Source organism: Meriones unguiculatus, chromosome 6 (assembly GCF_030254825.1).
Source record: "Meriones unguiculatus strain TT.TT164.6M chromosome 6, Bangor_MerUng_6.1, whole genome shotgun sequence".
Lineage (NCBI taxonomy): Eukaryota > Metazoa > Chordata > Mammalia > Rodentia > Muridae > Meriones > Meriones unguiculatus.
In genome coordinates this window covers 81369306-81385471 of record NC_083354.1, presented here as the reverse complement: position 1 = coordinate 81385471, position 16166 = coordinate 81369306, and the positions used below count along the sequence as shown (strand labels likewise).

At 40.3% G+C, this 16166-nt stretch overlaps 1 protein-coding gene across 1 annotated transcript in view; it reads left to right on the top strand.

Moving 5' to 3' along the window:
• Positions 1–15943, top strand: part of Ipo11 (importin 11) — a 182722-nt gene extending 166779 nt beyond the window's left edge. Inside the window, exon 31 of the mRNA XM_060385692.1 lies at positions 14580–15943. Within this exon, the coding sequence (XP_060241675.1) occupies positions 14580–14744 (165 nt within the window). The 3' untranslated portion in view covers positions 14745–15943. The remainder of the gene's footprint in view (positions 1–14579) is intronic.
• The last annotated feature ends 223 nt before the right edge of the window (positions 15944–16166 follow it).

Here is a 16166-nt window from a genome sequence, read left to right as displayed (position 1 = left end):
TAGATTTTAATGTAACAGAGAATAGAAAAGTCATGGTGGTTTCTGAGTTCTTGTTGTTAACTGACCTTCAAGAAAATACTATTTGTGAGTTTTATAGTAATTTCAAAAAATGCATCTATGATTCTTAGTTAGGGTTTCCATTGATATGAAGAGACATCATGACCAAGGCAACTCTTATAAAGAAAAACATTTAATTGGGGCTGGCTTACAGTTTCAGAGGTTCAAGTCCATTATCATCATGGTAGAAAGCATGCTGCATATGGGCAGACATGGTGCTGGAGAATCATGATCTGCAGGCAGCAGGAGACTGGATTTCTCACTGGGCAGGGCTTGAGCATAGACGATCTCAAAGCCCACCCCCATAGTGGCACACTTTCTCCAAAGGGTCACACCTACTCCAGTAAGGGGACACCTCCTAATAGTATCAATTTTCATGGGCCTAGCATTCAAATACATGATTCTATGAGGTCCATAGCTATATAAACCACCACAATAATGATCTATAAATTTAAGCATTCATTCTTTCAACTACATGCCTAAGAAAGACTGGTAGTTTGGTTTTTTGTTGTTGTTTTTGGTTTGTTGTTTTGTTTTTCCCTTAATTTAACCCAAACACATAGAACAAGAGGTTGAATGTAGAAATATATGTGACGTTTTGGTTTGTTTGTTCGTTTGTTTGTTTTTCTATTGAACTATTACAGAGATCTGTTAAAAGCTAACATAATTTTTTGTGATTTTTTTTTATTTTTAATTAATTTATTTTTTATTAATTACAATTTATTCATTTTGTATCCCAGCTGTAGCCCCCTTCCTCCTTCTTCTTCCATGCCCCTCCCTCAGTCCACTTATAGGGGAAGTTTTCCTCCCCTTCCATGTGACCCTAACCTGTCCAGTCTCATCAGGACTGGCTGCATTGTTTTCCTCTGTGGCATGGTAAGGCTGCTCTTTACCCCCCCAAAAAATAATAATTCTTAAGGAGTTTTTAATCCTTCAGTTGCTATAGATGCATGTCATAAATGATTTTGACTTTGAGAAATAAAATTGCATTCTGTTCAGAAAATTAGGATGCAGGCTGTCAGAATGTCTTTACATAACAGGGATTCTTGCCAGGCCAGTAGTGCTCGTCTGTAAACCAACAACAGGCTAAGGCAGGAGCCTTGTGAGCCAAGCCCAACCTGGGCTGCATGTAATTAAAACCCTGTCTCAGAAACAAAAACAGCTGAAAAGCATCTGTTCACTTAGCTTTTGTTTGTTTTAAATTGAGCCTAAACCTCAGCTACTGGGGAAGTGATTCACGTGGCTAGGAGAATGACTCAGTAGATCACGTACCTTGCAAGCATGGGGACCCATGTTTGATCTCCAGAACCCATGTGAAAATGGCTGGGCATTGTGCCATCCTTGACATCCCAGAACTTGCTGGCATGATGGGTGAACTTCAGACCAGTGATGGGGCCCTGTCTGAAAAGAGGTGAAGGCACTCCTGAGGATGACCTTGAGGTGCCCTCTGGCCCCCCCCCCCCCCCCCCCCCCCCCGCGCGCACATTGCTCACTTGTCCTTGCACCGGCACTCTTCTTTTTCTGCAGGTTCTCTCCAGAGGTCAAAGCAGGGCTTCCTGCTTGCAAGGCCATCACTTTCCCAAATAAACTGACTCCCCAGTTTTCCTTCCTCCTCTGCTTCCTTTTCTCCTTCTTCTAATAGAGTCTCTTGTAGTCTAGACTGACCTTGAACTTGCTATGTAGCAAGGATGACTTTGAAATAATGACCACCTCACCTCTCCCCACCCCAGCCCACCCCTCTCTGTGTCCTAAGTGCTAGGATAACGTGGATACACACCACCATGCCTGATTTTATGTGATGCTGGAGATTGAAAACAGGGCTTTTTATATATACTGTGCAAGCATGCTCTATTCTTTTTTTTTTTTTTTTTTTTTTTTTTTTTAAAGCAGGAAGGGTCTCATCCAGTCTAGACTGGCCTGAATTTGCTGTGTATCGGAGAATGACCTTGAATGGTCCTCCTGCCTCCATTTTCAAGTCTTAGGAATATGTGTAACCTATTAAACTCATCCATTTTTTTCCTTCTTTCATTATTTAGAGAATATTTTATTAGTTTCTGTGATCAGAGCAGAAAAGTGTTGACAAGACAATATTCAAGATTTTATGTAGCCACACTGCATACTGTAGAGAAAAGGCCTTCGTGGCATTTTTCAACTCCAGGATCTCACCCCATCCTAAATAGGTACGACCCTCTCACCGTTCAGTTAGTGAGAGGTGTGTTTCTTTCAGGTAGTCCTTGGCAGCGCCATTGCTTGTGTTCACATATCCAGCATGGTTGCCTCAGACCCAATTACCTTCTCTTGTCTTTTCTACTGATCCAGTCTCCCTTCCTCTAACTCCATCACACCACCTCTGTCACACAGCACACAGTTCAGTTTCCTTAGTTTCACCTATTCCATGCAGCCACTTTTAAAGATTTAATGTGAAATTGTCTGTTTTGAGCCAGGGTCTCACTATATATCTGTGGCTGGGCTCAAACTCACAAAGATCATAAACTTTTTTTTTTTTTTTTTTTTTTTGGATTCTGACGTTTCATGATACCTCAAGAACTAGAGATTGATGATCTGTGTTTAGGAAACTGACCTTTGGTACTCAGGTGTGTCAGTTTTCAAATACTCTTACTGAAGCCTTGCCTCATTTCACATGATCTTGGTCCTTAAACACAAAGCAAAACTTATTCTGAGGAATTGACACAAACTTATTTATGGGTTTAAATCTTAAGGGATTGTAGGTAGCCAGTGGTTCCATTTTTAATGTGGATTAAATCTTGGTATGCTGAGTTCTCTGTGATTTAGGGAAACTGTCCTGATGAAGGATAGTGAGGTATGTATTTTGAGTTGCTTAAGTAGTATTTTTTTTTATGTAGCGTACATTTTAGAAGCTGTTGTTTTGAGGCTGCCATTTGGCTTCTTCACAGCATTTCGTAGTGTAACCATTGCTATGGACTTGTGTGGTGTGCCACCTGCCTATTAAAATAACTATACAACCCATGTTTAAAATATGTGGTGGATCCAGGAAACAAGCTTAATAGTCAGGCAACTAGTATTCCCTTCCCTGCGGTGTAGTGAGTTAATTCAGGTCCCAAAATACTACATTTTCTTCAACAGTCCGATTAGGTCAAGATGGAAAGTTTCCACTCCTCCCATTCCCCCATCACAGTCTGCATTTTTATAAACTAATGATTTATTATTTGCCGAAAGCACTTGCCTTGCAAGCACGAAGACCCAAGTTCAATCCCGAGAGCTCACTGACTGGCTAAACTTTCTTGCCTTTATAGGTCCTCATTCAGCAGGTTTTTGTTTTTGTTTTTTTAATAGCACCTGGCATCTCTCAGTCCTTCACCTGATTGCTTGCCTTGTAAAATGTATTCATCAAGAGATTTGAGAGTCTTGCATGATTTGCTAAATGATCTCATCTTCTTGGAACCACTGAGGCCATTGGAGCTGTAAGGGAACAGGTGCTGCCTGTGAATGGCTGTTATTATAATGTTCAAGTTTCTTAGGCCTCTTAATAAGCTCATAGACAGGAGTCAGTGACGTTCCGCTGTACTTTCAACAGTTGGAGCTTGAAGCAAGATCTTAGTGTAGAGGCCAGCTTGTTCTACACAGTGAGGGTCTGGCTCAAACATAGGTGGGGACAGTCAGAGGCCTGAGCATATTCAAACGTTTAGGTTACAGATAGAAATCGAATTTTCCTTCACTGTTTTTCTTCCAATTGCACTGCCTGGTATTTCTGTATTGTACAGTCAGTGTATTGTGGCACATCTTACAGAGTTGAAAAACATGGTACTAGTTATATTTCTGAGGAATGATAGAATCAAAGGAATTGCTAAATATTCATACTTAAATATCTTGCAGACTTGTTATCTAATTAAAGAATATCAATACATATAACATATCTCCGAATATTCCATTCCATTCTCTTGCAGTCATTCTACTTAAATGGTAAACTGAGTGGCAAAAGAGAATACTTTCTATTATTAATTTAGTTAATTAATTAGCTAAAACACTATAAAAGGATGGTAAATGGATAGCAATTAGCTAAATTAATAACTTATTTACTCTCAATTATTTAATTAGTTTATTTAACATGATGGAATTGAGTCTTCATGTAGAGAGATGGTATTCCATCTAATCCATTGCTGGAAATTGTCTGGAATTTGCTGCTAAAATGGCTTATGGTAAAGGTGCTTTTAGGCTGAACCAGGAGGGGCAGCATGGCCACCCTAGGCTACAGGCTAGGGTCAGATTGTGGGGGAAGGAGAGGGAAAGAGGGTGGGACCAGGAGGAGATGAGGGAGGAGGCTACAGCCAGGATACAAAGTGAATAAATTGTAATTAATAATGATGATGATGATGATGAAGAAACAATCAGAGCCCAAAAATGCCTTTGTTAAACCTAAGTAGTCATCTTAAGAGGAAGCATATTTTTATAAGATCCTAAAAATACTTCCATGACTCTAACAGCACTTTGCAGTTAAATGTATCCCATTTTCCAACTTCTCCTTGTAATGAAATCTCTTTGTTCTCATAGCTCTCTCAGTGAACTGATGTTAAGGTTAGCCTGTGGTTCATGTGTTAGCTGAACCCAAGAAGGCCGCATGGTTTTGTGGTAACAGAGCTGAAGAATGCAATCAGTAAAGTTAATTTAATGGCTGTATATAAAAATCATACCCCATTCAAGACAATGCACATGTTCCTAAAATGTTACAAAAACGGGGGATAAGGAAAACTTCTTTTCCCATAGTAGAAGTAATATAGGTTATGTTACCTGACAACAATGAAAGAAAGCTAGAAACAAAACACTGAAAAAATGTTTATCATATTACATAAAGTTTTAAACCTTATTCTGAAGGGCAGCTTGCAGTTTTGAGCCAGATGACATAAAACAATGAGACATGAAAGGCATGTGGGTGTAGCTCAATTACTCATAGCCTGTAGTCCTTTATTATCAAACAAAAAAAGAATAAAAATAAATGAGTTCAAAACTTACTTCAAAATGTGAAACAAAAGATAGCCTTAGGAAAATTAAAGTAAGTAAAGACATCAATAGTTTTTAAAATGAGTTTGGAGGCAGAAAAAAATGTTGAAGCAGATGAATAAATAGATTTTTTATTTTCCTTGAAAAACTACCAGCAAAGTAGACACAACAGTCAGTGTAGTCAGAATGAGCAGGATGGGTATAAATGAAATATCTTAGGGGTGGCTGGTGAGATGACTTGGTGGGGAAAGCTTTACAAGGCCTTGAGTTTGAACTCTTGAAAGTGACTACCTCAAGAGGACGGAAGTAGAAAACCAACACAGTATTTGCAGGTGGTCCTCTGATTTCCATGGCATGTCCACGGTCTCTCCCCATTTCATAACAAGAAGAATGTGATTTTTTTTTAAAGGAGCAACCAAAAGCAGCATTCTGAAACCTTAAAAATCTTTGAGATAAAAAGGCATTAGGTATCCAGATCACCAGCAGAGATAATCCAGACAACATAAGCACTCAGCTTCAACATGACTTTAATCTAGCTGGAAGACTGGGGGTAGGAGTATAATAGAGGTGGTTAAAGAGTCAGCCTGCTTCGTGGCAGAAGTCATTCTGCTCCCATTCCAGCAGGGTAAATACAGTGTATCTGTTGAAAGGGAATGGTGGCTGCTCATGAGCTATTCTAGGTGGCAGAATGAGAGAGTACACAAGTGACACAGGTGTAAATACGGGATAAGATGGGACTAAAGTCGTTAAGTCATTGAACTTTTCCTCTAAGTCTGAAGATTCCAAGAAAATCAACAGATCAACTATCAAGAGGTTAATATCATAGTCAATTAGATAATTATTTAACAGTGTATTGATTAAATATACCAGCAAAAACTAGTTTAAAAAGCAAACTGCATAAAAGTTCTGTTTGTTTCTGAATCTTGCTGTGTTTTTAGAGAATCTTGTGGAGTTTTGGAAAGGCAAATATATCAAAAGATGGTGCAGGAAAGAGTGATTTTAGAAAGAAAAGACGCCTACATTCCCTAGTAAGTATGTCGTTAGAAGAGACTACCTCAGATGCTCCTCAGTGAAATGAAGGCAGAGAGAACCCCTGAAAACTCCTATCAAGTCAGATGAGAGTTAAATAGAACAACGTGTCTAGAGCTAAAATGACTAGCCTAACAGGTACTAACCCCCAGACCACTTCAGGAGCCATGAGGACTGAGGCTAGAAAGCAGAAGAGCAGACTTGGGTGTCTGAACAATAAGGAAGATGGGGTGGCTAAGGGGTTCTTCATCGTTAGAATGTTTACCTTTTACATGTACAGGATTATGGGTTTGATCCTGTACACTGCTAGGAATAAAAAACAAACAAAAATTTTAATGATTGCATTAGGAGCTTTTAAAATAGTCTATTGTCTATTTTTTAATTGTAATGAATATATAATCCTCTGTGGATGTTTTATGAATTCACTTGGGATTTTAGTTCTCAAACGTGTTTTGTTACAAAAAAAGTTTTTTTAATGTTTTTATGGGAGAATTTTTTTTAATATTAATCACAGGTTATTTACTTTGTATCCCAGCTATAGTCCCCTCCTTCATTCCCTCCCTATCCCACCCTCTCTCCCTCATCACCTCCCTGCCCCTTTCCAAGTCCGCTGATAGGGGAGGACCTCCTCCCCTTCCATCTGACCCTAGCTTATCAGGTTTCTTCAGGACTGGCTGCAATGTCCTTTTCTGTGCCTAGCAAGGCTGCTCCTCTCGTTGGGGGGGGGGGCAAAGGAGGTCGAAGAGCTCGCCATTGAGTTCCTGTCATGTCAGAAATAGTCCCTGTTCCCCTTACTAGAGAACCCACTTGGATACTGAGCTACCGTGGGCTATATCCAGGCAGGGGTTCTAGGTTATATCCAGACTACTATACCCAGCAAAGCTTTCAATCAATATAGACAGAGAAAACAAAATATTCCATGATAAAACTAAATTTAAGCAATATCTATACAGCAACCCAGCCCTACAGAAGATACTAGAAGGAAAACTCCAATCCAATGAAAACAACTACACCAAAGAAAATATAGGATACAGATAATTTCCCAACAAAAATTAAAAGAAAAAAAAGCAAGGAATCATAGTAAGACAAAAAAAAAATTTATAGCAGTGGTCTTCCTGGATGCACATTCAAATCACAGAGGAGCTTTCTTTGATTGAGACAGGGTTTTACTCTGCAGCAAGCTTGTGACATGGAAAGTGTAGTTCACCCTTTTGCAAAGAAAGCATCACACTGAGTGTAACAATTGCTGTGCCTCACTGACAAGGTTCTGGTTGGCATCCGTCAGGCTTACACTCTTCATCAAGTGCAGAATTAGAGCTGGTTGTATCCAGGGGACAATATAAGTGTTTCAAACATAGTTTAGAAATTGGTGGTTACCTACAGTGAGACAATTAAATCTCAAAATAGAAGAGAGTATTTAAAGCAGAACATTTTAATCAAACTCAAAAATTTCTAAAGTCAGTGTAGTTTATATACATAGCATATTATCCTTCAAGATTTTTGGTCTATTTCATATGTAGTGTACTTAATATCATGTATCTTAAAAGCACATTATTCTTCTAAGATCTTCATTTTTCTAGTGTAGAAAACCCTTTCCCTTTTCTGAAATAATGATATAGTAATTCCTGAAAAATTATCATAAGCTATGTGAAGGATTAAAAAGTAACTAGTCACATGACATGTCTATCCTGACTTCCAAAATGTGGAAGACACTACTTCCCTGAATACTTGTTGGGTAAAAGTGGTGCTTTATACAAAAAACATAATGAAAAACTTTGTTTCAAGGAACAAAAAGTCTTACTGGGAAACACACCCTGGTGAATATCTCCACAGCAGCTAACGTTGTGGACCGCCTCTGCAGTGTAACCTTGAGAAGCCGAGGTTCAACCAAAACCATTGTGTCCTCAAAAGACAGTTTCAAAACCAGGCAGTACAAAGCTACTTGCACATTAAAATCCAATGATTGAAGTTTAGAATTGAGTCAGGAATACTGGTTAATTACCTAAGTCCATTAACACAAGACTCCTCATTTCATCCTACTCATTCTAATGTAAATGTTTTTATACGTGATCCTGTGAATCCTTAACAGAATTAAGAGTAGGGCTTTGTCATGGAAATAATGGAGATAAGACAAAGGCTGGGATTTGGAAGTTCGTATTCTAGTTCCGCTGCTGTCTGTCATCTGCCTGAGAAGAGTCAACTTTGAATGTCACAGGGAACTTGGAGACATCAGTTTTCTCACCTCAAACACGAACTTTTACAGGTTAGCTTTTTAGAAAGAGTATAATTGCCACTTATCTATGCAGATGACGTGTTACTTGTGAGATATACTCGGGTGATTTTTTAGTCTGATGGGTAAAATGTTGTTTGTATTTTGGAATGATTTTAGATTTGAAGAAAATTAGCAAAAATCTTAGAGTTCTCATGTGCCTCTTACCCAGGTTCTCTTGATGTTAACATTTTTCTTTGTTTTAAACACTTTTTATTGCTTCTTTGTGAATTTTACATCATACACCCTACACATCTCCCTGTCCCTTCTTATCTACCCTCCTTCCTTGCAACATCCCCACCAAAAGAAAATAACATAGGACAAAAAATACAAAACCATCTTGTTGTGGAAGCTCTAGGCTGTCACTTTGTGTCCCGTTTATAAAAAATGAAAATCGTAACCAATCGATTTTACCAGTGAAGACTCAGGAGCCAGATAGATGCTGGGGTGAAAACTAAGGAGCTCAGAGAGGCAGAGAAAGCACCCAGCTGCCCTTCCTACTCAGCTCACCTCCCAGAAGGAAAAGCCACAAGCTTGCTACCTCAGCTGATGGCCCAGGAGGAGAAAGCCAAAAGCTAAAAGCCAAAGAGCTATGGAGCTGAAGAGACCAAAAACAGCTCCTCCTCCTCCTCCTTCTCCTTCCTCTTCTCCACACTGTCTTAAATACCCTCTCTCAAAGTCCCTCCTTTCTGTTAATCCTTGTCAGCTGGTTACTTGCTCCACCTCTGGCCTAGTGTTAACTTTATTAAATCCTGTGTACAGAAATCTCTAGGATTAAAGATGTGTATGTTAGGGCTAAATGATAATCGCCTATTTTCAATAAACAAAGTTCTTGAATCAAAGGTGTGTGATAAGGCTGAACCACACCAAACAAAAGAGAGGTTTTTACAGTTCAAAATTTCAGGGTTCACAATGGGATCAAATACCCTGCAACAATGTCCACTTGTCCACAGATCTTCACTTGCAAATATCACAGAGAGTCATTGGTGTGGTTCGAGGCCTCTGGTCTCTGCTACACCTTCAATACTGGATCCTCACAGAGACACTTCTGGGATATCCTGTTGTTGCCCTGTGTCACAGAGATCCTGCAGCTTCGGAACCGTAGGGCTGGTGCTTTTCACATGCTCCAGCAGATCATAAATGGGGTAGATGTTGGGGTAGGTCAACTCAAAATGCAGGATCTGGGCCTGGCAGGTAGCTGAGTTGGTCAGCCTGTGAGCTATCCTACGCTGGTGCCACCAGGGCAAGCCCGCCAGCACTGCCCCAGTGCTGCAGCTGGCAAGGGGCGGCCCAGCTCAGCTGCATGCTGCAAAGGGGCCCGCCTTTCCCTCAGCCATGCCACCCCACAGCAGTCGATAAGGAGCAGCGACTGCTCTCCAGCACCTATGCCTTGTTAACATTTTTATGTTTTTCCCCCCTCAGATGTACACTATACATTTATAAGAAATCAACGTAACTCCATACTTTGATTTTATTTTACTCCACTAATGCTCTTTTACAATTCAGTCTAGAATGCCACAAGGCATTTAGTCCAAGTCCTTTTAAAACTTTTTTTTCTTCACATTAATGTCAGATTATCCGGCAAGTCTCTTGTGCTGCCGTCCTAAGTGCTTGTAACAGATTGCTGTCCCCTCTGATCTGTGGGCCTACGGAACAAGAATCATGCTGGTGGTGTTTGTGTGAGGCAGTCTTATGTGTTGCTCAGGCTCGCCTTGCACTTGCAGTTCTGTGCTCTCAAGTGCTGCTATTAAAGATGTGCCACTGCTGCCTGCTTAGTTCTCTGTTTCTGTCATGTAAGTAGAGTGCTAATGATTGAACTTAGCTTTGCGTGTGTTAGTCTACTCAGCCCACTGCAATAGAGTAACACAGCAATGGCTTCAGCAGCAAAGTTTATTTCTTAGAGTTCTGCAGCCCAGACTACCAAGGTGAAGGTATGAGTACTTTCTCCTGAGGCCTCTCCTCTCCTTTGCTTGCCAGTGGCTTCCTCCTGACTGTCCTCATGTGGCCTTTCCCTGTACTCAGCATTCCCGGTGCCTCTCCCAGTGAGGCATGGTTGTATTAAATTAGGCTACAGCCTTACCTTACAGCCACATTTAACCCTAGAGCCCATGGGCAGGCCAGTCTCGCTGAATGGTGAGCTCCAGGTTCAGCAAGAGGCTGTGTTTCAGAAAGTAGCATGAGTAGCTCATGGAGACAAACACCCAGCACCAACTTCTGACCTCAGTGTGTACATGCACACACTGTGTGTACATATGTGTACACAGACCACACGTACAATAATAACACCAACAACAGTAATAGCAATAATGCTAATTCTTAAAAACTGCTACAAGTCTGGAGACACTGCAAGTTTGTTAACTGGGTTTGTAATTAGCAGACATGTTTGTTTTGAGAATATTGATAGTACATTCCAGATTGTAAATTTGTACATTTCTTTCTCAAGAAATAGTAAAAATAAAGTTATTTTTCAAAGTGGACAGGGACTGACTTGACCACTCAGCCACTGAGAGCATTTGCTGTGCAGTTAATTTTTGTTGTTTTTATTTCAACTGTTTTTTATTAAAATGTGGACATCTAAGGCCTTTTCTTCATTTATTTATTTTGTATGTAGTATATGTGTGTGGGTCGTGTCTGTTTACCTATGCACAGGGTGGGGTGTACGTGTCCATGTGTCCTTAGAGGTCAAAGGGAAATATCTCCTGTGCTACTCTAGTACTCTGCACATTGTTCCCTTGAGATTGGCCTTGCTGAACCTGGGCTCATCCTCTATTCTGTCTCCTTCCTCCCACCGCCACCCCTCCCATCTCTTACACTGGATTTTAGGTGCTCACAATATCCAGATTTTTCTGTAAGTCCTGGAGATTTGAACTCAGGGCCTCATGTTTATGCAGCAAGTACTCTTACCCATGGAGCCAGCTCCTCAGCCTTTTTCTTTGTTTTTGAGACAGGATCTCTAGCTCATTCTGGTAGCTAAGGATGACCTTTATCTTTGCGTACTCTTGTCTCCTGAGGGCCGGAGTTGCAGTTGTGGACCACTCAGATCATCGTCTGTATTAGGCAAGCACGCTGCCAACTGAGCTAAAACATGGATGACTTTATCAGTAGCTATGACATTGAGTTTTAACACAATATCTTAGCCAACTTCTAACACTTCTTTGGCTGAGAAAGTTGGATATGCTGCATCACCACTGCCTGGTGGGTGTTAAGTGCCAAGTTCTCCTCTTTGCCCAGACTGAACCCTTGTTGAGCATGAGAGGAAACACTCCCAGCTTTCTCTATTCTTCTCCCCTCACTCTAGTGTTGGAATGAATGGGTTGATTTCTCACTGTAGCCTGCCATGCATTGGGTAAAGCTACAATTTTTTTCTGTCATATTGGTCTGCAGCAGATTGGTTCTTGTTCACTTATTTGTTTTTGTCTCACCTTGGTCCTTTGTCTCAAACAAGCTGCTGTTTTTATTTGTGCTGTTTGGTGTTTCTGGGTTGCTGACTTCTTTAGCTCTGATTGTGTGTCTTTTGAGGCGTAAATGAGGTCCCGGAGTCTGCATCATGTTCCAGTTAGAACTCTGCATCATGTTCCAGTTAGAACTCTCTTTTCTGCTACTTTCTTTTCCACCTCTTTGAAACGTCTTATATTTGTTTTATATATAATGCCTAGGGTTTTTGATTGTACTTATCAAGATTGGTAGGAGAGAATTATTTTGAAAGAGAAAGTGTCTATCACATCTACCTTTGCAGTATATTTTTTCATCAGCAGATCTAGAATTTGCTAATTACATTAGAAAGCTATTTTTTTTAACAATATACCACCTAATGAACCTAGTAGGCTTTGTCATACCCGAAGGATTCCATACCCTACCACAGAAGTATTTATGAGTCCATGTTTATTGCTGCTGTGTTTACAATAGCAAGGAAATGGAAACAGCCTCGATGTCTCTCTGCTAATGAATGATAATAAAAATGTGTTGTATATACACAATGGAACCTTATTCAGCCATAAAATGAAATTTGCAAGAAAATGAATGGAACTGGAAATGATTCTATTAAGTAAGGTAAATAAGAATCAAGAAGACAAACATCACATGTTCTTTCTGCTGTGGGAACCCCATCCTTTAAATTGTGTATTTATGTGTGTGTGTAGATGAGCAGTGTACGGCCTTGGAAGTTGGTCCTCTCCTTCCGCATTTACATGGTTGCTAGACTTGCATGGCCAGTGCCTCTGTCCACAGAGCCCAGCCCTGACCCTAGTCTTTGATGTGTGGGTGTAAATCATGAAACTAGAAAGGGAACAATCAAAGAGGGGAAAAGCTGTTGAAAAAGGACATGACAGAATCAGAAAGGGGAAAAATGGTGGCCAGATGGGAAACGGTAGCATGTAAGAATAGGGGAGCAGGAGGTAGAAGATTAACAAAAATTATATATGAAAATTCTGTAATGAAACCAGTCACTTTGTGTGTTTATTAAATACCTTTATTTACATAAAGATAATAGTCAGGTTCTTGCTGTTGGTGATGAGGTCGCGTATTTCTGATGACTGCAGACTCTGTTACAACCGCTGCTCTTTAGTTAAAGTCAGTATACTCTATCCCATAAGTATGTTTTTTATAATTAAAAGTGTTGATCATTACCATATGTTACTTAAAGAAAGAAAATATTTAAATTTTAGACTTATTTCATTGAGTGTTTTGTCTTTATGTATGCATGCACACCAGATAGATGATGGAACTGGAATTTCTTGTGGTTGTGGGCCACCATGTTGGTTCTGGGAACCAAATATGGTCTTGCAAGAGTAACAAGTTTTCTTAATCGCTGAGCCATCTCTCTAACCCTCACCAGCAGATGATTTTCAGTCTTCACCTTCAGCCTCTGTACATGTTGTAAAATGATGTCTTCTGCTCATGGATGGGGCTGTGGTGTCCTCACTGATTTATCTCTCTATTATGTTTCTTACAGGGAAGTAAGTATTGACAGTTTTCTTTAGCTTGGATTTGTTATATACTCTGCTTTAGTGATATGTGGGACATAATTTAAGTTTCATTGTGACTCTATCCTTTTTTTCTCAGTTGTATTTTAACATCTATTTATATGACTCAAACAGCAGTGATGGCTAGAATTCAGCTAAACTGGGCAAAGACATTCATGCAGTTCATTGAAAGTCATGTAGATGTTCAGGATCACTAATGATAAAAAATGCTCAGCTTTTGCTAATATTGTATTGTTTTGATTGTAAATCATGTAAATAATGTCAGTGCTAATATAGTGTTAGCAACTAGAAATCATAGGGAAAACAAGCTGATGGTAGATATCGGGAGCCATAAAACTTTCTGTGCCATAGTGGTTCTTTAAAATGGATGGGAATGGATATCGTAAGAAAAGAAGATGAGGTTCTGAGCATAGTGGCACATGCCTACAATACCTGTTCTTAGAGGTGAAAGTGGAGTTCAAGGCAAACTTCAGCTGCAGCATCTAGTTTGAGGCTAGCCTTGGCTGCCTGAGACCTGTTTTAAACAAAAGAGGCTGAAGCATAAAGAAAGGCTGCTTACATAATAATACAAAACAATGTGGTGGAGTATTTAGCAAAGTTATAGATAAAATTGTTTAGACTACACTGTGATCACTAAAAAAAAAAACCGTGGCGGAAGTTAGAATTCTCAACATGTATTCAGAAAGAATTTTATGATAATACAAAGATGAAGAAGAGTGCGAATGTGTAGCTTATATGTATGTATGTACTATTATGTATGTATGTACTATTCCACAGGCATAAAACATACTACCTAAAATTTTAATTCTACTTTCATTTTCCAAATACCCTAGTGGGACTGGGGGAAGAACAAATTTTGATCCCTTGCCCAACCTAAAAACTCAGGCACAGATTAAATGATATTGCAGCATAAGCTAAGGCAAGTAGTGTCTCCTTGCTTCCTGAGGCCAAAGCGGCTGCAGTGGAATCTCTGGTTGTTCTTAGAAGATTGGCCAGTGGCATTGGTACCCCCCGGTGTACTCTTTTAGGGTGCTTTCTGCTAGACTTGAGCACTTTAAATGGATGAGTCCTCAGTTCTTGAGAAACTGGGCAGCACATCAGAGCAACTTATGCTCAGAGGGCCCCAGAAAACTGTCCAGAAGACTTTTAGAATTTCAGAAGTTGTGTTGCTGTAGAGAGGTCTCTCTGCATCAGAGAGCATGGTGAGGCACACAGGAGGAACTTGTCCGCCTTCCTTGACGCTGTCTGCCTGCTCTGTCCCGCAGCTGGCCCTGAAGGACCCTGTACACACCGTGTCGCTGCAGCAGTTCATCTATGAGAAGCTCAAGGCCCAGCAGGAGATGCTGGGGGAGCAAGGGTTCCAGTCCCTCATGGAGACAGTGGACACGGAGATTGTCACCCAGCTCCAGGAGTTTTTGCAAGGATTCTGAGCATACGTGTCGTGTGGCCGCCACCCCTTCTGAAATGAGCTGAATGACCCCACCTGCCATCTGTACGTGAGAGCCTGCTGAGGTGAAGTCATTTGTGTGTGAATATAAAGAAACCAAGACCATACATTTTTACTATTAAATATAAATAATAAGTATAAATCCCAAATATTAGAGTCATAAACTATTCCTCAGAAGAGTTTAATTTTATATTTATGAGGGGCCCTGTGTTTACTAGAGGAGCATTTATCAACAGGAGCTGCAGTTTCCTGTTAGAGGAGAGGAGAGACTCATTGATTACCTGTAATCATGAGCTCTTAACACTTGGAAGGATGAAGGTTGATATTCCAGATGTTTTTCTGAAGCCCAAATTACTTAAATTTGGTTGCCTTATCCTAATTTTTTTAAGCCAATGAAACAAATTTGAGAAATGAGAATACTGTGCAAATGATAGAATTAAATTTGTGCACCAGGCAAGCGTCTTGACAGAAACCCAGAGTATCTTGAGATACCAGAGTATCTCATAAGGGAACTGTTTTTACCTGACAGGGGAATCAAATGCTTTTATTTTCATTCTAGTGATCTGATCTAGGAGCTGGTAAAGGCACTTTTAACTTTACTCTGAGTGCATGCACTGTAAGGCCCACTGAAGCGAACCTGCAGTACTGAAGTGCCAAGTGGGAGACCTCTGGTCATGCTCTGGCCCTGGTTCCTTCGCTACACGTGAGGGCCAGTAGCCCTGGGAGCAGCAGGAAAAACCAGATAACTCCAAGTCCCCTTCTGCTGTGACAGTCATGCTTGGCTGTGACAGGCTGCTCAGTATTTACCCATCTCAGGTTCCTCAGTGCAGGGGTGTGTCAGCACCCCGGAGGACCCAGCAGCAATCCCCAGGGTACTAGCACTGACATAATTAGTCTTCCTTCCTGTCCCTCCCTCCACTGCACTAAATGTGCGAGGGAGAGTATTGACGCCTTACTTTGCATTACTTGCCATTGTGAGGAAGCTTTAGAGCATCTTTTAGGAAATACTCAAAAGCAAAATTGGAAATGTCTTATCTTTCTATAGAAATTTGGGTACAGTATGTAACTGTGGGAAAACCACTACCCCTTTGTAAGCTATGGAACCCATAATGTCTACGGATATATGATGTTTTCAGCAAAGAAAGAAAATATGGTCCAATTAAATTTTCCAAAGATACCTCACTTTGACTCATTGTCTTTTTCTTGCCACCTGCCCTCCACAACAAAAACATAAAACAGTTCATTAAAACTGCCCAATGGATTGTAAAGAAGGCTCCTTTCATACTGTGGTTCCGGTTCTCCACCCATAGATGGTACCAGTACTTCAGGCGTCAAATCTTAATTTAATGACTAAGCATTCCTTAATAGTGATGTTTCTTTGCTGTTGTGGTGGTTTGAATGGGTA